Below are 23667 nucleotides of genomic sequence, written 5' to 3'. Positions count from 1 at the left end.
TTTCATCTGAAATGCCTCCAATTTAACAATGTATTCTGTTTGCTACATATTTTCTCCTCAAGGTTCTGTGAACACTGATTCGTCTTTCCTGGTGAGTGGGTTGCAGGCATATAAACCAGAAAATAATGTACGCCTTATTTAATAGATAGATAGCAATGAAAATGTACTTCCAGTGTTTTGTGCGTTTCATCCCTAAATCCCTTCTACAATTTCTGAACATGAAGCTCCTGCTTATGTAAAGCCGGGTCTCTGTTGTTTTCTGCACAGCTATAGCTATTAATGTTCACTTGCAAGAGTTTAAACCCCATCTCAGTAAGAATTTATTTCATGAAGAAAGCAAAAACTGCCTTAAGCAGCAGTCACTACCACTCACCTGTGCCCAGCTGCTCATTCCTGCCCCTTCGCCTAACCCCTTCCCTCGTGTAAACACAGAGCAACTGGGAACCTTAACCTAGAAAGTAGCCCATTAGGAAAAAAAAGTGTTCTCTCATCTGGTTCATGAGTAGCTGCAGGCAGGGAAAGGGATGCTGAAGTTGGCATTACTCCTGGAAAAAATGACTGTCATACTATGCTCTCAACAGTGTTTCTGAAGAAAATTTGAAGTATAGGCTTGAGCATTTCAAATCTAGTAATGAGTAAGCTTTTTGCTTGTCCCAGCCACTTTCTCCTCAAAAACAGCTAGCATTCAGGACTGCAAAGTAACTGAGATCTACACTACTATAAATTGCAAATTTCAATCTCTTTTAATCAAATAACCCTCTTTGAATCAAAACATCTGCTTTTGAAGAAAACATATGCTGTTCTTTATACAGCAAAAGAAAAAAAAAATAGACTCAAACTATTTTTTTAAGTTTGGGGCATTTCTTGCTGTTTTCTGAAAAATTCAAAACCACTGAAAAAACTCTCACCAGTTCTAGATCTGAGAAGACTGAAGAATGCAATGCATGACTGCTCCCATAATGAATATTCTTTGATTCTCTGAAAGGGACATAAACTCACTTTGCAAATAAGATACAAACTGGTTGCTGATACAATTAAGCTGTGTATTCAGTTCCAGAGATGCACTTTTGGTCCATTTTCCAGCAAGACACTCAGACCCAGAACTGCCAAGGAGCTTAGCTGCTGCTACAACAACCACTACAAAACTGCATCTGCACATGGCATCTGCAATGTCCTATGGACAGAAGAGATGGGTGGTTTGCAGTGGGGGTCAAACTGAATCTAGTGCAGCTAATGGGAAATACTGAAGAAACTAATGTGCTTCAGGCCTGTTCTACTGTAGGACAAGTTCTGTGTTTCTGTCCTAAGCTTGTTTGGTTGCTTTGGTTTTGTTTGTTTGTTTTTATTTTTATTTTATGGACTTAATTTAATTTCTTCAAGGTTCTTCGAAATCTTCGCATGAAAGCACTAGGCAGACTTAACTGTTGTTTCTATAATTGACAGTTTTTACTTCTACTGTCTGGTATGAAGGGCATTGTAACTGTAATAGCACATAGTTTAAAATGAAGTAAAAACATTTCATTTTCCTTGGGAAATTTATAACTTGAATTGAAAAATTATAAATATTCTCATATCTTACATTAAAGAAATGAAATACTTTGATTTTGTTTTAAAAGGCTTCTTCCTTTCTAAAGAGTTTTCTCATCTCTACCCTTCAGAGACAATAGTAAAGTTAAATATAGTTATTATATTAGGCCTAGGTCCTAATTGCTTTTTTCATCAGTGGAAGTTCAGTAGACAGAAAGATAAATCAACGTCTTGTTGCTGGCATCTTTTTGCCAGCTGCATTGCAGCCATTTGGGGTTACAGAGTCAGCAACACTATACCAGTATTTCATTATCAGCTCTATTGGACTGCTTATGCTACCTGGACTATAGGAAATGAATATGATTAAAGGGCTTATAAAAATACAGGGGATAAAAGTAGTTAAGAATAAGGTGTTCTGTAAAAATCAGGAAAGTTTTCAAAGCTGTTCTCCTTTAAGTTCGTTCTCTCAGACCTGAGAAAGCTGTAGGACAGCCAGAGCATCAATCCACTGTGCTGCACTGATTCTGGAAAGTACTTTTCGTATTTTGTGCAAATGCACAGACAAAGAGAACGATACACATTATGGCTATAAAATATAATATTAGCTATCTATTACTCACAATGAAATTGCAGAGCCAAATAAATAACTGTATTACTAAAATACAAAAACCAAACCAAACCAAAACCAACCAACCAACCAACCAAAAAAAAAAAAAAAAAAAAAAGAAAAAAAAAGAGAGAGAGAGACCAAAAAATCATGTGGTGGCAGAGCAATATAGATACAAAAGTTCACAGTGTCAAAGAAGGTTCCCTAAACACCAGGTACTTTCCACTACTGCAACTAGGCAAAGATTAACAATCAAAGAGAGAGGTAGCATCCACACATTTCAAGTAAGGCATAGATAAATCTGTTTGCATGTTAAAGATAATGGGCAGTGCAAGAATGAGTAGAATATTTTGTTCTTTATGACATTGTGTACATAGTCTGGGATCTTTCACTGGAGGGTAATGCTGATATCCCTATCTTAAGAGCTCACTGTTTTTTGCTGCTTGCTTTGTATTCTGCCTATCTTGGTATCACAGCTTCACAGGGGATAATAAGATGGCACCACTCCTCTCAAGGACACTTAATTTTAATATTGTCAATAATTTCATACAACTAAGTTAAAACACAAACCAATAACCTCTTTGCAGTCCAAGCAACACTGTCAGAATGCAGAAGACATGGTGAGAGGCAACCAAAGTTGCTGAAGGTGCTATGGTGATGCCACAATTTATCCCTCACTAATTTGCTTTTAGAACTGCTATCAAAAAGTAGAGAAGACAATAATTTTTCCCCTTTGAGGGGCTGTAAGGCTTGGAACCACACACTTGTTAACTCAGTAGCCTTGAAATTAATCCAGGATTATTCAGCTGCATAAGAATTGTTAGAAGACTGGAAACAACATCCCACACTGTCATTTTGTTGTAACCTTCCTTATAGTATCATCTTGCAGTGAAACCTGAATATCCTAATGGGATTAAACATAAAAGAAGGTCAGGAAAAAAAAAGTTGCTGGATTAGAATTTTAGCTGAAGCTTTCTGTGAGAAAGACCACACCACTGTCAGTGACCTTTCTCACCCCATGCGTGATCCCAGTTGTGCCTAGGCAAGTGTCCAAAGGAGACTCCATCAGTTCATGCTGCATTTATCCTTTTGCTCCTAAAACAGGTGTCTTGTTACTAAGAGAACAAGCATTCATGTCATTGATCAGGGTATATTAACCCCCCTGCAAGAACACATAATGTTCCCTGGTATGAAAAGCAAAATGTAATGATTCTATTTATAGACCTAAATTTTGTATTGATTAAAAAAATGCTCTAAGCAAAAGGCATATAAATTATGTTTAGCCAATACGGAAAAAAGGAAAAAAATGCAGGCTTTTGAGCGTTTTAGAGTGCCATTTCTATCTTCAGCTCCAGCCTTTGTTTGTTTTTTAAATGCACTCTCTGATAAATTTGCCTTTAACATATCTAAAAAAAAATATTCTTTTAAAATATCATACTGTATCTTCACAGCTCTCATTAGATACTACAAGAATGCTTTTCATCTCACTTTACTCTGAACTCTTGAAGTCCTCCCTAATTCTGAACAATTATATTAATTAGTTATTCACAGATGAACAGAAAACTGAGCTCAATCAAAAGAAACTTCTAAAACATTTTTTATTTTTATCATTCTAGATCTCTTCACCTTCACAGCACTTCAAAGATTCATACACAGTCTCAGAAATGATATCATAAAACATTAACAACAGCGTAAACCCTAGTGTGGGAGGATGAGTATGAGGTCGAATTTCTGTTCCTACATTCAGACACATGCCTTAAATTGGGTGATAAGAGGAACTTTCCTTACATCTTCCCAGTCAGTGTGTTCTTCTAGTAGTGTAACACCAGCTCAACCTATTGCTACTCTCCTTTTCATACTAATTCACACCTAATGTGTCAAGCTAATTGTTGAACACCTGAACTGAAATCTTACGTATTTTACGTTTTTAATCTTACTTGTATTACTATAGCAACTGTAAGATCTAGTGCTGAGCTAGTACAAAGAGCTAGATGGTCCTTGACCTTTTGAGCTTCTAAGATAAGTGTAAGAGAAGATACAACAAATAGGTAAAGGGCCAGACAGCACCATAATCAGGTATTCAGATCAACAGGCAGCAGGCTATGACTGCTATGAGCATTTTCTCTGACAGTTCTGATTTTCAGATTGAGGTAATTATCGTCAACATACAATTTGCTATCAACATTTACAATCTCTTTGGCTCCTGTTGTAAGTTTCAGTACTTATTTCTCCACAATAAAAAAAAAATCCCTGTTGATCTGTCCCATCATGTGAACTGTTCTGCCTTTTCCCACCCTGGTCTCCCATACTCTTCTGAAGTATATAGAAAGAAACCAGAGAAGGAAAACAAGTTTCACAAAAAGCATATATTGATATATAAAGATCTTCATAAAGAAGATAAAGAGAGGATTCCACATTTTACATGGATGACTGGATGACAGTTTGAACACTACGGTTTTGAAAATCTTGCTTCATGGTTGCAGAATTAATAGTGATGAAACATATTCCTCTGGAATGCTCCAATATTTGGAATGAGTTTACTAAATCTTTTAATCTGCCTAAAATGCCTAAAATCCCACAGGCAAAAGCACTGCCCTTCATTATGATTTACCATGTCACTTCCCTTTTGAATTGACTGGCTTATCTTTGCCCACTGTATCAAGTCTCAACTTTTAGTCCTCAAACTCTGGAATTCAAACAGCTCTGCTCCAGCCTGTATCCCAGGTTTTCTATCTTATGAAGAACACCTTTATCACTGTAGTTTCACTAATTGAAAGTTTCATTGTTCCTTTCTTTCATTATCTTCCTTTCAATTTCATGTATAATGCAGCCCAAGACCCTCCTCGACCTGTTGCTTCCTAAACCCTGTTGGACAGACTTTTTTGCATTCAAGACAACCACATTTTATTTATTCAGAGTCATCAGTGGGTTTTTTTCATTGCGTTTTTTCTTCTTCTAGAATAAACACTTTTCTTTCACAAATTATGTAGCATCATTTGTATTGAACAGTGATAAACACACTGTCATAATAGATATCTTTCCTGGTAAAACAAATTCCATGGTTCCATTGTCATAGATAGTTATGACCACTGCAGTGTGCCTGCTGCACAATACTGAGGGACTGTTTTCTCACAGGCAAACAACAGCTCTCTGATGAGTGATGTTTTGGCTAACTAAAGTAAGGATTAATTAACCTGGAGCTCTCAAATACATGTTAATTGTAACAGGCACTTATGCTGGACTTTCTATATCAAAAAAAGTTGTGTAAATGCTCCATTTCATACAATTATAGCATTTAGAACTCAGATTCTAATCTCACCAAAACTGACTCTACACCCACTTTGGCCCATATACCCTAATATGTACCACTGGATGAATAGAAACCAGTTAAATTCACTATTAATTTCTATAACAAAAGAAATTAGAGATAATACCTGCACAAATCCACACATCACATAGTCATCAAACAAAGGCAGACTAGGGCGGTCCTCTCGATAAATTGTGATTTTGTAGCTGCTCACAACCTGAGGACTGGGCTGAGAATCATCTGTTACGAGAACAATGACTTTGTTCAATCCAAGGCCAAGGGGGTAGTTAGCAATTCTGCAAGGCGAAACAGGAAAGAAAAGGAATAAACACTAAAGAAACAAAGATTTACACTACTTCATCTATGGAAGATAGAGTTGCTCCTTGAGCCTTCTATTGGTAATGTTTCCTTTCTCTTACAAGATACATATGATTTAAAATAAAAAACAGTGTAAAACAAGAATTGTAACAATTTACAATGCTTTTTGGAACACAAAATACAGTGAAAATAAGTGAAAACAGCTTCAGTGACAACAATTCTGACATGAAATCTCTGAATGAAGCCAGCAGGGACAACAATTTCTGGCATGTCCGAGTTCATGGTGAAGTCAACAGGGAGACAAACAAGATCAGAGGTGTCAGCTAGCTGTTGAAATTGTCCACTAGACAAATATGATGGAGTCTCAAATGAACTTCTCAGAGTGAGAGATGAGAGCAAAGCTGGACTGTGCTTCTTCTCCCTTGGCAGGGAAAAGAGAAATGCTGACAGACATAGAACCTGCACATCCGGAGATTTTATTTTTCTATGTAGAGGACATATTGCTATTCTGCTTTCCTTTTACAAGGAAGAAATCTCCTAAGTTTTTCATATATATCTGTGTTCACTGCTAAGGCAGTTTAACATTGAAACACTAATAGGTTGGGTGGAATAATTTTACGGGAGCTTCTTTTGAAATTATTGTCTTGGTTTAACCTGAGCTAGCAATACAACCATGATAGGTGCTCACTCACCCCCTCTCCCTCCGCCCCCAATGGGGGAGGAAATCAAAAAGGAAGGGAGGAACATGGATTGAGATAAACACAATTTAATAAAATAACAAAATACTGATACACTACTAGTATATACATATATAAGATAAAAGATACGCAATGCAATTCCTCGTGAACTCCATCCACACCAAGCAGCCAGTGCCAGGAAGCAGCTGGTCCCAAACAGGTGATCCCATTAGAGAGAAAACAGGAAAAAGTCAGAAAGTCACAGAGTCCTCTGCAAAATGGCAGCATAGCAAAAGGCCGAACTACAGAAAGTCCCAAACAGAACTCCCCCGAACAGGTCTCCAAGAATGAAGAGAACACAAGAGAGAGACCAAAAGATCCTGACTCTCCTTAAATAATTAGCATGATGCTAATGGGATGGAATACTCTTATTGGTCAGTCTGTATGTCAGTCAACCTCTTCCCCATCCATGCCCCCATTCCTTGATGCCTCACACCTGTGGGCAGAGTGCTCAGAATATCCTTGGCTCTCAGACCAGAGCAATCAAAAATATTAACTCTGTACTGGGGTGTTATCTGTTGTTCTCAAACTAAGTCCAAATAACGACCGTGCTACCTATGAAAAAGCAAGGTTTCTAACTGCATGAAGAAAATAAACTCATTTTCAGTCAAACCAGTACAATGATAAATCAAGACTAATTTTTAATTGAAAATACAGGAAGCAAATTAGGCATTAGATTAGTAAAAGACTGCCTAGTTATTAGCAGACATTCTAGGTCAAAATGTCTGCTTCATAGTCAGTCAAAAGACGGTGTGTGTCATGGGCACTTCATGTCATGAAGCAAAGCTACCTCTGTAATGATTAAGGATTGTTTCTGCCAAGCAAATAATTGTCCCTGCTCTCCCTTTTATCCACTCACTAATGGTTACATGTAAATAGGCCAGTTCTCTGTTTCTGAGGTACCTGACCCAGGAAACACCTTTTGTCCTTCCTAACATCCAAAACAAAGTCATGCCTAAAATGCCTACCGGGATTGTCCCTGACACATGCTGCTGTCTGTGAGAGAGCTGGTTGGGAAAGCCAAAACTGTGCCAGGAATCAGCAATTACACATCATGGATGATTGTGGATCAGTCTCAGACCTGATGTTTAGTGATGACATTTTTCTCTCCCCTGTCATCCAGCTCTATACTTCTCTAAAAGATCAGATAAGCTGAGGGTCTTGCTGACAACAAGATGACTGGCTTAGTGGATGAGGGAAAGGCTGTGGATGTTGTTTACCTGAGCTTTAGTAAAGCCTTTGACACTTTCTCACAGCATTTTCCTGGAGAAACTGGTTGCTCATGGCTTGGACATGCATAGTCTTTGCTGCGTAAAAAACTGGCTGGATGGCCGGGCCCAAAGAGTTGTGGTGAACAGAGTCAAATCTAGTTGAACAGAGTCAAATCCAGTTGGTGGCCAGTCATGAGTGGTGTGCCCCAGGGCTCTGTATTGTGGCCAGTTCTAATATCTTTATCAATGATCTGGATGAGGGGATCGAGTGCACCCTCAGTAAGTTTGCAGATGACACCAAGATGGGTGGGAGTGTTGATGTGCTTGAGGGTAGGAAGGCTCTACAGAGGGATCTGGACAGCCTGGACCAATAGGCCACGCCAATTATATGAGGTGCAAGGCCAAGTTCTGGGTCCTGCACTTGTGTCACAACAACCCCAGGCAGTGCTACAGGCTTGGGGAAGAGTGGCTGGAAAGCTGCCTGGTGGAAAAGGACCTGAAGGTGTTGGTCAAGCCAGCTGAATAAGAGCCAGCAGTGTGCCTAGGTGGCCAAGAATACAAACAGCATCCTGGCTTGTGTCAGGAGTAGTGTGTCCAGCAGAAACAAGGAAGTGATCGGCCTCCTGTACTCAGCACTGCTTAGGCTGCACCTTAAATCCTGTGTTCAGTTTTGGGCCCCTCACTACAAGAAAGACATTGAGGTGCTGGAAAGAGTTCAGAGAAGAGCAACAAAGCTGGTCATGAGGGGTCTGGAGTAGAAGCCTTATGAGGAGTGGCTGATGAATCTGGGGTGGATTAGTCTGAAGAAAATGAGATTGAGGGGAGACCTTATCACTATGTACGGCTGTCTGAAGTGAGGTGGGTATCCATCTCTTTTCCCAAGTAACAAGTGATAGGACAAGAGAAAACAGCCTCAAGTTGTGCCACAGGAGGTTTAGATTGGATAACAGGAAAAAATTCTTCACTGAAAGGGTTGCCAAGCATTGGAACAAGCTGCCCAGGAAGTGGTTGAGTCAACATCCAAAACATACAGATGTGGCACTTAGGTACATGGTTTAGTGAGGGACTTGGCAGTGTTAGATTAACAGTTGGGTTCAATCTTCAGGTCATTTTGCAACCTAAATGACTGCATGGCAATCCCTTATAGTGTAATTCTGATTAAAACAGGTCATTCTGAATGAGTAAACTTGAATTTATTTCTTCTTTTGATCCCAGTTGCCCTTCTCTGACCCATGTGAGCAGACTGCTGTCCGGGGGACCAAGTCCAGTGGTGCAGTAGCTTAGGCCATCATGCAAAATCAAGGCCTGGATGTGAAAGCTCAAATTCTTTGCTGTCTACCGTGTGCAGTGTAATAATGGTCTGTTCCCACCCAGCTTTGGTGGTGTCTGTGACTGGAGAAGCTGACAGAGAAGTTAACAACTGCACTCCATAAAGCTAGGGTTGATTATGACTTGAGAACATATTACCATTGCCTTTAGGACATTGACAAAGAAATACAAATTTCAGAGTGTTGAACTCTCTCCAACTTTCCTGTGACTAATTTATAGTCATTCAGTGCTTTTGGAAACACAAAACAATTCTGTAATATTCTGACATACTTCCAATGTTAAGGACACTTTAATTTTTTTACACTCATATTTTGTCACTCATACCTTGGTCCTTTCTTGTCATCAAGGTGTACTTGACACTGACAATTAGATGGTTCTGCTCCTATCTTCACTGTCACCATGTCGAATGGCACTTCTGCATAGTATTCCTTGATCTTTGGATTAAATTGAGGATTCAAGTCCAGCTGTGGACTGGTGAAGATCTGCCTGATATGAGATAGGGTATCTTTATCTGTTCCAAGAAGGCATCAAAGAAAAAACTGTGAAATGTATGAACATTTTTAAATAACATGTAACTTCTGGCAGATTGATAATGTGTACAGTGGCAAGATTTTTAATGCTTGGTCACTCTGAGACTGATAATCCTGCTGCAAGGTTTTAATGAAGTTTGTATTGTCACTTGAGAGAAATTTTTAGACTCTGAAGGGATTTTAATAATTCAATGCTCAATTACTCTAGTCAGAGTCACGAAACTCAAAGTCTGAGTAAGCCTTTGAAAATGCAAGGATTAGGTCTGGGAGATCCTGTCTCCAGTTGGTTAACTGAAACTTAAAGAAGAGTTAGGCCAAAATTCACAACCTACTTAGGTACCAGCCTGTGTACAGGGTTTATGTACATGTGCAATTTCCAATAAAAATCAAAATAAGTTAGACATACTGTTCATAAGAACAAGTCACATGGAGATATCTAGACCCATGGGGTCATTTGCAGTACAGCTTCAAGGATGTTATATTAACATTCCTAAATCAACAAATTCCAGCTCCTTCCCTGTGTATGAAATCTCCACAATCAAATCCTATTTGCTCAAATATATCATTTATTTTGTAGTGTTTGCCAAATGACTCATAAGAATAATTATTTGCTGGCAACCCCCTTATGACAAATATTTTAATCCATCCTATTGAATTCAGATTTCCAGTACAATTACACATTGAAAACTTGCTTTCCACACATATTCTCTAGTATGTGCTTAAAACTGTGTACTTCAGAACACACTCCAACCAGGAAACTCTTTTACTATAATATCTGAAAAATCTTGTGGCTTAAAGCATGGCTTAAAAGGGTCATAAAGGATGCAAACAGTTCTATGTGGGCCTTTTCTACCTTGAAATATCTGCCTTGAGAAGCAAAACAGGGCAATTTCAGCACTCTTTTGCACAGGTTAAAACATAAAGGAAATTCTTCTGGTGGAAGAGCAGAATTTGGTATAGATTTGTAGGGAAATAGAGGCTTATAAGTTGACACACAGAAGGTATTTTTAAAAATCCTACAGATTAGTATAAACAGTTCTCCAGATTCTATATGTCTTACCTAGAAAGGTTATCTCACTACTAGCTTAAAAATGAAGAGGAATTTTCAAAATAAAATTTATTGAGGTATTGTCAAAATAAAATAGCATGCAATCAGAATAGTGACTCCAGTCAGCCAGCCAAGGAGAATTTCTGGCCTCTGACAGAGGCACCATGAGATCAGTAACAGAGGGGAAATGTGCACACCACAGAGCAATTGTTTCGTGTTTGTAAAGTGACCCATCAGACAATGTGTCAATGAGGAAGGTAGCAGAAAGCATTGTTCCCACGGAAGACAAATATACTTTGAATATTTACATATCTTTACATATACTTTAAATATTCCTACAAGCAGATATTTTAAAAAAACTCTTCATCTCTTAAGTAGCTCTTTAAAACTCCACTGTTGAGCTGAAGACTGGCCTTATACAAGGCTGATTAAACTCCACACAAGTTTAAAGGTTATTCCACAAGAACAAATGTATGCTAAAGTTCTTGGAAATAAGGGGTAAAAGTCTATTGACGTGCAGCAAGGGATCAAAGAGTGCTGCAATACTCTCATTAATATGTACACATAGCAACATTTAACTTTGTGCTTGAGGCTTTTTAACATAAAGCCCAGTTATTGAGTGATTCATAAACATTCTTGCTACCTAAAAGTCCTTTCTTTTTACATAGCAGCCCACAGGCACTACATTCATTGAAAGGTTATGCAGAAAAAAAACAAGAAATTTGTTCAAGTAATCTCTTTTCTTCACACTTAGTGGTCTAGACAGACCTTGACTTACCATAACTGCATTGCCTTTCTTTAGTCTTACTGGAATAGCGCAATGCTGAAAGATAAACAGAAACAATTAACAATTTTCTGCTCTAAACCTGATTTACAGTCATATAGGGGAAGGAACTCCCATTGTGTTAATTAGAAAAGATACAGTGTACTTTTATTCTTTTCAGTGTCAGATCTTTGCTTTAGGCTCATGACCACTGCTTGTGGGCTCAGCAAAATAACTTATAAAGATAAGGAAGAAATTGGTCTTTTATATATATTAAACCAAGACCTTCCAGCTGCAATGCAAAACAATGTCATCTAAATAATATAAAATATCAGAAGTAGTACAAATCCAGGAAACATACCGTATATAAAAGATCTTACTCTGAATCCTTACCTTCATGAATCTTCCTGAAGTCAGAAGGGACATTCTGCTTAGGCCTCATGCTTTCCTGAGAAGAATCCCTGTCAATTCAAAAGTAGACATATTTCTAGATGAATGGAAGGAACAGAAACCAAGGAACTTTTTTCAAAAATTTCTATATGGTGAAGCATGGTACATAATATTTTAATATTCTCCACGGAAAGATGAACTTTCTGGATTCATATTCCCAGCATTAGCAATATTACCTGAACTTACATGACAGAAAACACATATTCTATAATAAATAGCAGTATATAACACACACAAAAAAAAGAACAAACCAGAAATACTTTTCAAAAAAAGGTTGAATGGTTGGTAAAAGGAAGAGCAGACATAGCCAAGAAAAAAATAATCCAAACCATATCTCTTAACTGGTGGTATGTTGTTTTTTTAACATACATCAGAGGTTAAAGTTAGACTTTGTTAAAAAGTATTTAAATATAAATGAAAGCCTGTATCACAGTGATTATCTGTTCTGAGGTTAGCACGAATTTATATAAAGGAACATGTACGTGTTGTGATTTGTTTGCTAATTCAAAACAAATCACATGCACAACATCTAGAACATGTATATAAATCCTTAGTGAAAAAAGACAATTGCAAAAATTCATTTACATGGAAGTGGTGCCCAGTTTGCTAACTCCGCAGATTTTTTCTTTCATATAGCATTCTGGGAGCACAGAAGAAGAAATGCATCAAGTGTCTCTCTAGACCATGTACTGGATCTCTGGCTGATAAGAACTTTTCAGAGATCCATTAGCATTTCTTGAAGCTTTCACACATTTTTCTTACAGGGTTTTCTGTAGAAGTCCTCATAAAGCATATTCTTCCCAAATACAGCTACCCATTTAGTTCAGGTTTTAAAAGACACAAAGGCACTGTCTGTGCCAAGTAAGAGAGGAGACAACATTGCTCTGTGCAATCAGCCATCACTAATGTTTCAACAGGAGCTGCTGAAAACCATGTTGAAGTCAACCACAGTAAAATGCAAACTGTCCAGTAACAAAACAGATTTCTGCATTATCTCACCAAAATAAGGAAAGAAGCACCCGTAGATCTGTGTGTGTCTGCATGTGCACGAACATGTAGTTTGAGTTTTCAGGGTCTAGACACTGCCCTAGTTTCATGCACATTTGTGACCTCCTTCAAAGGAGGCACTTAACAAACTATTAGAAAGTTTGTTTTCCCACTTAAAAGTAATTTTGTACCCCTCTTTCTGCTTGCCAAGGAGGTAATGGTTAACATCTGTCAAATACATTTTTTCTCTCTGCTCTTTTTTGCATTGCCCAATCCCAAACCCTATTGTAAGGTGAAAACAAGATGTTTTAACTCTATAAAATACTGGACTTTTGTTTAGTCAGAGAACACCACAGGAGTGTGGCAGCCACCCCCACTGCAAGGCCATGGCACCCAAAGGAACTGCATGACCTGCATGTGTCAGCTCTGTAAAGAGATTGCAATTATCATCAGAGAACATTAAGAGACATATAATAAATCTCTCTAATTACAGAAGGGTATCAAAATGTAATATTTAGAAATGATATTACAGAAATACTCAGATTACTGTGTTTATCTCTGCTGAAGACCAGGCTTTGTGATCAACACCATTAAGTATTCTGTTGTCCAAGCTCTGTGCAGCGGGCAGGACTGAGGAACAACACAAAGTTCTTCCTCAAGCAGGGAGCAGCTGAGGTCCTGGGCTCAGCAGAGTCCTTTCCTCCACACTCTGCTACTGAAGAAGGGACCCTTGTCTATATGAGCAGCCTCTTATTTACCTTACTCATTATATTGTAGTAGCTATCAAGCGCAGATGAGGGCATTGCCTACACACTTTGCAATTAGCTCTAATGAATCTAATGGCTGTACGTTGGATACCCGAGGTGAGTGCATGTTTGTGAATGCACCTTTTGAGAGATCCCCACCGTGTATGTCACAGACTGTTGATAGTGAACCTGCTCCTTAGGAATCTCTCTGATTCAGCAAACAAGGATTGACAGCAGCAATAGCAATGTAGCTCTGATGCTCCGAGCAATCAGAAACAGAAGCAATGAAGGATGTGTAGAAATAGATAATATCCCTCCTAACATTAAAATATAAAAAGGAAAAAAACTAATCAGTTTTGGGGCCTGCCATGGATGTGTTAGTTGTGGATGGTGTTAGTTGTGGATGGTCACAGAGTAAAAACTGAGATAATATTTCAGTATTCAGTAGATTTATGAATTCTTTTTCTTTAGATTATGTTTCATAGGTCTCTCTTGAAAATGAGGAGCCACCAGTTGTAATTTTGTAAGATATGATCACTAGCAAACTTTTTCTGTTTGATTAACTGACAGTGCGATCTCTCTGTTGTAGAGTGTTTGCTTGGCTTCAGTCACAGTTTCCATGAGAGCATTTAGTTCACTGAATGAAGTATCTTGTTCTGGTCTTCAAAACAGAAATACAAAATTGAAGACCCAAGAGTGGGATTGGTTTCCTGGCACTTCAGCCCAACTGTCTGTCTCCTGCCCTTCCTCAGTCTCTCATTCCTTCCATTGCAGATCAGTAGCCTTATCCAGACTTCTTGCTGTTGTCTTCTTCCACCTCATAATCCAAACCACGTTTATTTCTCAAACTACCCCGGTGATGAGCATGACTAAGTTAAACCCAATAAACTATTTTCAGTCCAAATTCAGTTTGAGGGTTGCTGCTTCTATTTTGACCTAACAAAGAGCATGCACTTGGGAAACCAGTAACACTTTTACAAATATATTAATTGATTTCATTAAAGTATTTGCAACTTTATTGGCCTGTTTAGGCTTTTGTCCTATGCAAATACAGAAGGGTTAGCTTTTCTTACTAATCTGATTCTCCTATGCTACCCTGCTGTCTGACACAGCCATACTTGCCATGGTACTTCGCAGCCCCTATTCTAAAAGACAGTAATGATGTATGTCTCAGTCATATCACAAGTTCAAACTGTATAGAGTTGAAAAGCCGTGTACAAACAACACAAGAAAATTTATTTCAGTGCACGTTAGGTAGCACCACTCCATCACTTTCAAAGAACTTTGTCATATGTTATACCAATACATCTGAGATGGTCATTCTCACCCAGGCTGCAACCATTTCATTATAGTTTGAGATGAGTTTCTATCTAGAGTTCTTCTTGTTTCTTCTGTGGAAGGAATTCAGAGAATTCACTAATACCACTGCAGCTTTCAGTAGTAGTCACATAGATGAAATGGGTTACAAAAAGTAGACCAGGAAATGTCTTTACATCCTGTCTCCATTCCATGGATTAATGATCAGTGAACAGCATAAATATACAACAACATCTAAGTCAAAAGTCATTACTTTTCCATAAGTATCCATCCTTGTCCAGTTGGACAGTCAGCTATGCAAATCACTGCATTTTGTAAATGGAAATACCAATTTTTCAAAGTCAGAGAAATAAAACCTGTTAAATAAATCAACTGAACAACCTGGCCTTAACTGAAGAAACTCAGGAAAAGTGTTCTGATATACAAAGTCATCACAACTGAGAATCTCAAAAAAGATTAATCAAAGCTCAAAGAGAATGCATACCTGAGTTATCTGGGGAGTAAGCTCTACTAAGCTCTTCTTTGCAATTAAGTGTAATTACATGCATATCTGACACATGCATCACCATCATATGCATGTAGCTATAGGAGTGGAAGATTATGATTTAGCAATGTCAAAACACGTTTTTTTAATACAGTAAATGAACAAAATAGTATTAGCTCAGCCATTGCAGAAACGTACAGTGCAAGGGAGGTTGGCCTATGCCCTGGAGAAGGGTCTTGATACTTCTCCATATTTATACACATACAATAATGTTCAGCCTGAAGAAGAAAAAAGAGGCCAAGGGGCTTGTTCAAAGTGAGTGAGTGGCACAGCTTAGATTAGAACAGAAAGCTGCTAAAGGTTGGTATGCTTTGATATGCAAACCTAAATATTTTGGCAAAAGGGCAAGAGCTTATACATGAATGCAAGCAGCTGCAACTTTGAGTTACTTTTCATAGAGTAGCTGGCAGTAACAACAATAATACTTAGCACATTCACAGAACTGTGTGTTTTAAAAACATTAATAAACAGTTATCTAGTATTGTGTTTAAGTATAAGCTCCACTTCATAGCTAAGCAAAAAAACATACAGATGACTCTTGACTTGTTGAAAGACACACCAAATTCAATGAGGAACAAAACTAAAACTCAAGAAATCTTACAGATGCCTTATATATATATAGTCACTATGACACTGTCCAAGCAACATGGTCAAGATAATGCCATTTGCACGTTTTACTTGAGACTCAGTGGAATGGAATACACACAGTTTCTAATGTGCCTTCATTCCCAAGCCCTTGTTTGCAAATAATACATGCTTGTAGTCAGTGAAGAAGTATGGCATAAATGTATATGAAATGTCATTAGCCAGGAGAGATTGAACACATTTTTAAACATTTTTAAAATTTTACACTGAACATAGAGTATACCACAACTTTTCTCCTTCCCGAAATTCCTTCCTTACTCCCTCTTTTCTTTCCTCCCTTTCTTCCTTCTGTTTTCCTTTCTTTATCCCTGTCTTCCTCCCTTCTTATTAAACTTAAAATTTTTTGCCAGAAGCTCAATGGATCCAAACTTGCCATTACAATATTTTTCCAGCTTTTCAAAAACAGTTAAAATAAGGATCTTAGCGTATGGTGCTCTTTGACTGCTCTCTTGTTGGACAGGAAATTTAGAGCCACTCAAAATTATTAGTCCCTCTTGGAAAAATCTTCACCTGAAATTTTCATATTTTCTTTACAGTTTTGCTTCTAATTAGTGAATAAATTGAAATATGGCCTTAACCCTGGTAAGCACTCCTATTTTTGAGTTTACGGTTGATCAGAAACAACCTACCTAATTCACTTCATATTTCTTAGAAAAAAAAATCCTGTAGGTTTAATTAAGTTTTTAACCCAACATTCTTTGGATTAGAAAGTGAAGCAAATGGGCAAAACTGCCCTATGTAGAAATGTAGCTGCAACTGATGGCAGCACAGCTGACAGTGCACCATGATGGGATGATGGATCCTCATCACAACTGCCGTAAACACACCTACATCTACTGAAGGATCAAGTTTTATGGTGCTCACTGGAACTACTGCAGTTAGTATCATTTGAGAAACTACTCCTGAAGATATCACATAATAGCTGTCTTACCATTCTGAAAGATTTGTATGTGTCTCTTTAGTCATGAACTGGAATTGTTCAAGTAAGCTGGAGAGCAACCAGTGCATAGTCAGGACTGAACCAAGCCGCCTCATGGGGTCAACCATGTGATAAAGGTCACGCAGTAAAGTTTGAATCTTGGGTGCAGTAGAAGGGAAAAGCTGAGAAAAGAGACATTGATTAGATGCTACATGTTATAATAATTGTAAAATGCAAAAAAAAGTGAGAAAATATCAGAATACAGTGTATATGGCATACAGCTGGATTTATATTAATGCTCTTTCCCACAAGTATAGAAAATTACTAACTTGCCCAGCCTTGGAAATCACAATTACTAGTGCTGACATGCAGGTTCAACTCCTTTGCCTCTGATTCAACTTTCAGATCTATTTAACTCAGTCCCTCTTCAGAAAGCCTCATCCATTTCCAACCTTGATACTCATCCAGGAGGTCTAGAAGAAATCCTGATATAGTGCAGACTTTCTGAACAACAGATCCAGATGCAGATCTTTTATTTCTCTAATAGTCATCACTTCCCTCATTAGATGCCACGCCTATTAACAGACACTGATTGTTATTCCTCCATCTCTATTCTTCTTCAAAAATTGAATCACTTGAAGTGTGAAGAAGAAGATGTATTACATTCACCACCTGCTTTTTTACCACTTTTTCATCTATGACTATTCTCTGGTCATGATCTCAGGGTTGTGCTGTCCCCAGTTCTCCAATTCACACTTGCTTTGTTTCATTATCATTCCATTTTCTTACCAACTCGTTAGTAATTTACAAAGTTTTCCTCCTTTTCCTTTCATTCTGTTTTCTGGTCTCTGTTTCTGCCTTAGCTATTCTTTTCAGCGAATCCTCAACTCAAATTCTATGTTTTATTTCTTTATCACTTCTAATTTAAATTCCAAAAGTCCTCCAAAATAAAATCAGCATAAGCTCTCCCTGCTTCCCTGTCCATCCAGCCTAATGCACATGCCAGAGATAGCAAAGAACAGTGATGAAAGCAAAATGTTAAGAGGTTTACATAAAATATGTATCCAATATAACAAACCCCTGTTTATTTTACCAGTTCAAATTGTCCAAGACTCTTCAGCTCCTGTATGAAAGTAATCATTGAATTTATGTCTTCTAAAGGCAAACATTCCTCATCTTCTCTGTGGTACGTTCCATCCTGTGAAGGAAAGGGCAGCATATTCTGGTGAAATCCCATGGAAGGCAATGTGTTTTCACTATACCCCAATCCCTCTGGTGATCAAAGGAACAAGTTACAGTAGTGCTCAACTTCCTTCACCTCATCCAAAGTTATGTCAAGCCAGCTCCTTGATAGCTCTCCCCATTTCTCAGTCTAGAATAAAGTAGACTGCACTAGCTTTGTGTAGAAAAGTACCCATAAAAACTACCATGGGAAGAGACTGCATAAAGTACAGACAATTAAGTGGACAGTTTTAAATGTGGTCTGGTCACCTATGGGAGACAGACTTTGGTAATCATATTGTACGTCTGCCTATGTCTATGTCTGTGGCTTCCCACTTTATCCTGTCACAAATGTAGAACTCATGAACCTTTTTTAGTCACACCTGCCTGAGAGGCAGAAGCCACAGGGATAAATTAGTCCCTGTAATTCTTGCAAGCAGGGAGTTCCTCAGAAATGCCCCCTAAAAGTGTCCAGACTGAGAGAAATGCTGCTGAAGGAGAGTCCAGCTTGTCAGAAACAGATTTCACTAGTGATACAAGGTTAATACAGACCCTATAAATGTAAAAAAAAAATTGTAATTGGATCTTGCATTCAGAATAAGACACAAAGTTGTAGGAAACAAAATTTAATTCTGATGCTCATGAATCTATTTGCTTGACTTAATGAATTCTAGGTTTATGAAAACATGCACACCGATATATTAAAAAAGACCATTTAAAAAATGGTGGGAAAATTACTTCGTAAATGTTTTAATTTTATCTTTAAAGCCCTGTACTTTGGGAAATTACATAATTTGAGAGTGGAATTTTTGTTAAAGAAAATTCTGTTATTCAATATAATCACAGTTTTACTCATTACTTCCCCAAAATTCAGAAACACACAGTTTTGATTCAATAAATACTTCATTCTATAAATTGGTACCAACAATTTCATAAGGACATACAATTCAGAATTAATTTTTTTCAAATAATGAGAAAAAGTGGAACTAACAACCTTGCTCACAGTTGATCCACGTATTTTTTGTAAAATTTCTAAGAAAGTGGATGTTGAGGATTCATTAGATAATAGAAATTTAAAAGTATCTTCAAAAAGAAACTCTTTAAAGGTTTGGTCCTGAATATTTGATTCATCCTCATTTTGAAAGTCAAAGTTTCCATGCACCTGTTGGAAAACAAAGCAAGAATTCATAGTCTGAATATCAAGTCCAACCTTCCCATAGCCACATATACCAAACTGGAACTATTTATACAAAAAAGTCATAATAACACTAACAAAACAGTCAGTATTATGAGACAGCAAATGCGGTACCACATTTTCTATCAGAAATACACATCACATTGTTTGCTGCCCTCCAGTGGAGAGAGTAAAACATTGCAGTCTCATTTGAGTGTGTTTTGTGTGTGTGTATTGAAATTTGATTAAAAAAATAAGATATCAGCTTATATGTTAACACAACTCTCTTAGGTATTTAGAAGCTACTACAGATGAAGGTATAAGTTTTACAATATATAAAGACAGTGAATAAACTCATGTTTACAAAATATGAATAAATTAGTATTTTAGCATAAACATGAATACCACTTCAAGCTGTCGGTGTGTGCATAATACAGTTTCCAAAGGATACTATTGAAGTCAAATGTCACATTAAGTATCAACTGTTATTTTTTAGAGTAATCTGTATTTTCACTATTAAACACTACTTATTTACTGTACATTTATGGGTTATAGCTGATAGTTGAGACTACTATACAGGCAGCTAGAAATTATGCCTTATGTTTAGTTAAACAAATCTCGGGATAATATTTTTACAGCTTTGTGTACAATCATTAAATTGTAATGACATATCACATTTCTTATACTATCTAAGCAAGTCTTGCCAGACTAAGTAAGGATACTGCCTTCAGGGATTTTTAAAATTATGCAAACTTTCTTTCTTATGTCCATTTTTGTTTTGTGTTGATAAGAACTTTGTTTTGTGAAGGATGGAGAGATTGACTGCATTGGTGTTGCCAGAAACTTTAAAAGTTTTCTCCTGTATCTTCCCAGGATATATTTACTATTTTTGTTTGCTTTTGTGTTCCATAAATATGGACAAACAATATATGCCTAGATATATACATATTCATATGTATATAGAGGGGTAAAGAGAAGCAGCTGGTAAGCAGTACAATTTTTGTCTCTGACCAGGCTGTTCTGAGGCAGGAGTGGTACAAAACTGGCACAGGGAGTTTATGCCCCAGGTTGTGTTTCTCCTGTTTTGAGGGCTTTGAGGACGATTCAGGAAGAAGGCAGCACAGGGGAGATCAAAGCAGGTCATGAACTGAAGAAGTACAATACAGTTCACGGGAAGCTTTAACTTGTATTAAAAGACTGTTGTGTATTTTAACTTCCTCTCTTCCTCCTTGTTCTGGCACAGTTCATACCTAACTCTGCTTGCATACAATGTTTCCTATGGATTTTGTTTTGCTGGTACTCAGTCGGGGTAATAATCCCATAATAATAAAACTGAAAGCTTTGCACACTTAAACAGTGTGGTGAACTTTGGAGGAACTCTGACCCTTAAAAACTGGTTTGTCCCACAGCAACTCTCCACTTTTAGGCAAAATAAATATTAATTTACTTGGACATTCTTCAGAGCTTTGAAAGCCACCATCAAAGAGGCTTCCCTGCTGTGTTTTTCCTCTAAGTCTTTTTGAGTCAAGCAATAATTTGTGTAATTTTCTCACCTTAAGAACTAGTGGGTATATGGAGGTGCCAAATCCAATGTCAAAGGTTAGCATTTGAAAACATTGGCTGCATCTGAAATACAGTATAACAGGAATCGGATTCAGTGAGGTTAGGTACTGTTGTAAAATGTGTGCTACAATGACAGAACACACACAAAGGTCCAGAGAAAGCATGCGATACAGACTAAAAACAATTTCTAAGAAGAATCAGGAGCCTTAAACATAGATGGAGCCATATTGTGAACTGATTAAAACAGTGATGTATTAAAGTGTATTTATATAGTTTACTTTTAAACCAGTGAGGGAGATGAACTACACTAGAGGAGGAAATGCTTTTTGTTGAGAATGAGGTCCTGCAAAAGCTTTGAAGACATTTGGAAGGCAATAGGTGGTGAAACTCTCCAGGTTCATTGAACTCAAAGAGTTGTGCTGCAGCTACAGGGATTTCTGAAGGCAGGGGCTGGGACCTCTGAGCAAGTCTCAGATTACATACACAAGAAATACCTACCTCATTGGTAAAAAAAGGTCACTGTTTGGATCACTGTCAAAATAGCTCCATCCCTATTATACTCCTCACCACTCTTTCCACTCACAATGTAATCTTTATTTCCAACTTGCATATGTTAAATAATGAGCTTTATATTACTGCTACTAAAACACCTGAGCTCTCAAATAGCTTTATAAAACACATAAAAGTAATAAACAGTAACTTATTTACTATTTAACATAAAAATGTCAGGGATGTGACATAACATATATATAATACATATTAATTTAAATTAGAAAAATATTACATAATAAACATTGATTTATGTGTAACAACTCTAACACTCTGAGTGATTACAATGATTTAACACCCACTGAAATGTGACTGTTGCTGCCTAGGTGCATTTCATAGGGTACCTTTCATTAGGAATTCTACAGTGCCTGTTGTTCAGATTGCCAACTCCAGCCACCTCTGAACTGTCTGGGCTACTCTAACATTAAATTGACACATGACAGAGGGCTCATTGAAGCTTTTTATATGTTAGGACTAGCCCAGTTGTGACTGATTTGTTTTCATTTGTGCTGCCTGAAACACTTCATCAAGACACAGCATCTGGTCATAAGTATTCATCATAACCTTTTCACAAACCAGAAACACCGGATGTTGAAGAGTCTTACTCCCTAAGCACAGCACATCCTCACTTTGTAAGTAAGTATGAAATACAGGGGATTTTGTTATTTTAGGAGTCATGGATCCTCTACTGTTTTTGTTCTGTTCTAAGAAGCTATCTTGCCAATGGCACAGCAGTGACCACTGTGTCCTGGTTTTGTTAAAAACAAGAACAGTTTCTCTTTTAGTGAATTTTCCTTTCAGCTAAATTCTTCTCAGTAACTGCACTTTTCTGAGTTTGGCTGCATGTTTTTGCAGATAGTGCAATGGTATGCAAGGTCACTGATAAAAACATGCATCCTATAAGTGAGGGGGCATATTTGCAAGGAGGGGTAAACAGAACAGGTGACTAAAATTGATCAGCTAAATATTCTATCCCATCCACGTCATACAACCTGTAAAAGTGGGAGATCACGAGGGTCTCACTCTTTTTGACTGTGGCCGGCATGTGAAGAGGACCCTGCCTGTCGTCCCTGTGGTCCGAGGCCTGGTTCCAGACCCTGCATCCCTCAATCCAGTTCCAGGTTGCTGCGGAGTCCAGCCCAGGACTTCCGGGTGCCCACCCCGCAGCTCCTGGAGCAGTGCAGAGCCGGGAAATTCAAGATTGGTTTTGTATATTTTGTATTATTTTCTCTATTTTATTAGTAGCATTGGTAAAGGATTTTTAACTTTTTTCTAAGTTGCAAGTCTCCTCTCTTTTCCTCCTATTGTTTTTCCTTGGTGGGGAGGGGATGTGGTTAACAGAGAGCATCTGCCATGGTTTATTGTTGCCCTGCATTAAATGTTGACAACACTGCAAGTCACTTACCGATTGAAAGAATTTGGTCCTGAGGCAGATGATTCACTGAAGATCTCAGTTATAAGTAGAAGTTTGCTTATGGCTTCCTTCATGTTGTTGAAGGCTTGTTGGGGAGAACCACTTTTGAAGAATAATTCAAAAAACCTTTGCAGCTGTGGAAGAGATTACACATGATTTTTAACTTTTAAGGTAAATCAGTGCTTAAGATCATAAATTAAAAGTCTGTTTAAAACACAAACTGCCTTAGAATATAAACTTCAGTTCTTATTACTTTGCACAGTAAAGATGCATGAAAAGAACCATGCAGCATACTAGTAGAGAAGAACAGTTTTTTTAGAAATAAGTATACCAGAAACAAATTCTGTATAAATGGTTTATAAAATATTACTCACAGTCTAAGCTTACTTTGATAAAAGCTTTTGCTGTCAACTGGTTCTAGGCAATAGAAACCACAAACACTTACTTCTTCAGCAGTAGGTAATCACACACTCAAAGTAAAAGACTTTTTTCTTGTTAACATCTACACCACAGGCTTGACCTTGCCTACAAATCCTTACCCCATGTTAACAAGCTTTAAATAGACTATAGAAAAGAGATGTCGAAAAACTGATCAGCCCCCACAGCTTGTGTTTTGACTGGACTCTGGTATATCCTGAGAAATTTAGTTTCATGAATTCTCCCAGTGGCATATTCTCTGGCCTGCATGACACTGTCCTCTTGGTTTCTTTCATCACTCATCAGAATTCACCTGTTGCATCACTTAAGATTCAGCAAAATGG

General features: G+C 37.7%; 1 protein-coding gene across 3 annotated transcripts in view; it reads right to left on the bottom strand.

Moving 5' to 3' along the window:
- The window catches only part of CPED1 (cadherin like and PC-esterase domain containing 1), a 148253-nt gene that overhangs the window by 61973 nt on the left and 62613 nt on the right, over positions 1-23667 (bottom strand). For all 3 annotated transcript variants that reach the window (XR_010469575.1, XM_005507728.3, XM_065048827.1), the window contains 9 exons: positions 22898-23040; positions 20934-21006; positions 19201-19368; positions 18079-18183; positions 16998-17167; positions 11771-11838; positions 11393-11437; positions 9361-9547; positions 5569-5737 (listed from right to left, as the gene is read on the bottom strand). Coding sequence is in view for 2 of the 3 variants with exons in the window: in XM_005507728.3 (XP_005507785.2) it covers positions 5569-5737; positions 9361-9547; positions 11393-11437; positions 11771-11838; positions 16998-17167; positions 18079-18183; positions 19201-19368; positions 20934-21006; positions 22898-23040 (1128 nt within the window). In the remaining variant the exon portion in view is untranslated. The remainder of the gene's footprint in view (positions 1-5568; positions 5738-9360; positions 9548-11392; positions 11438-11770; positions 11839-16997; positions 17168-18078; positions 18184-19200; positions 19369-20933; positions 21007-22897; positions 23041-23667) is intronic.

The sequence above is a fragment of the Columba livia genome, chromosome 1 (assembly GCF_036013475.1).
Source record: "Columba livia isolate bColLiv1 breed racing homer chromosome 1, bColLiv1.pat.W.v2, whole genome shotgun sequence".
Lineage (NCBI taxonomy): Eukaryota > Metazoa > Chordata > Aves > Columbiformes > Columbidae > Columba > Columba livia.
Note: the sequence above shows the minus strand (reverse complement) of the source record. Positions and strands in the feature narration are given on the sequence as shown.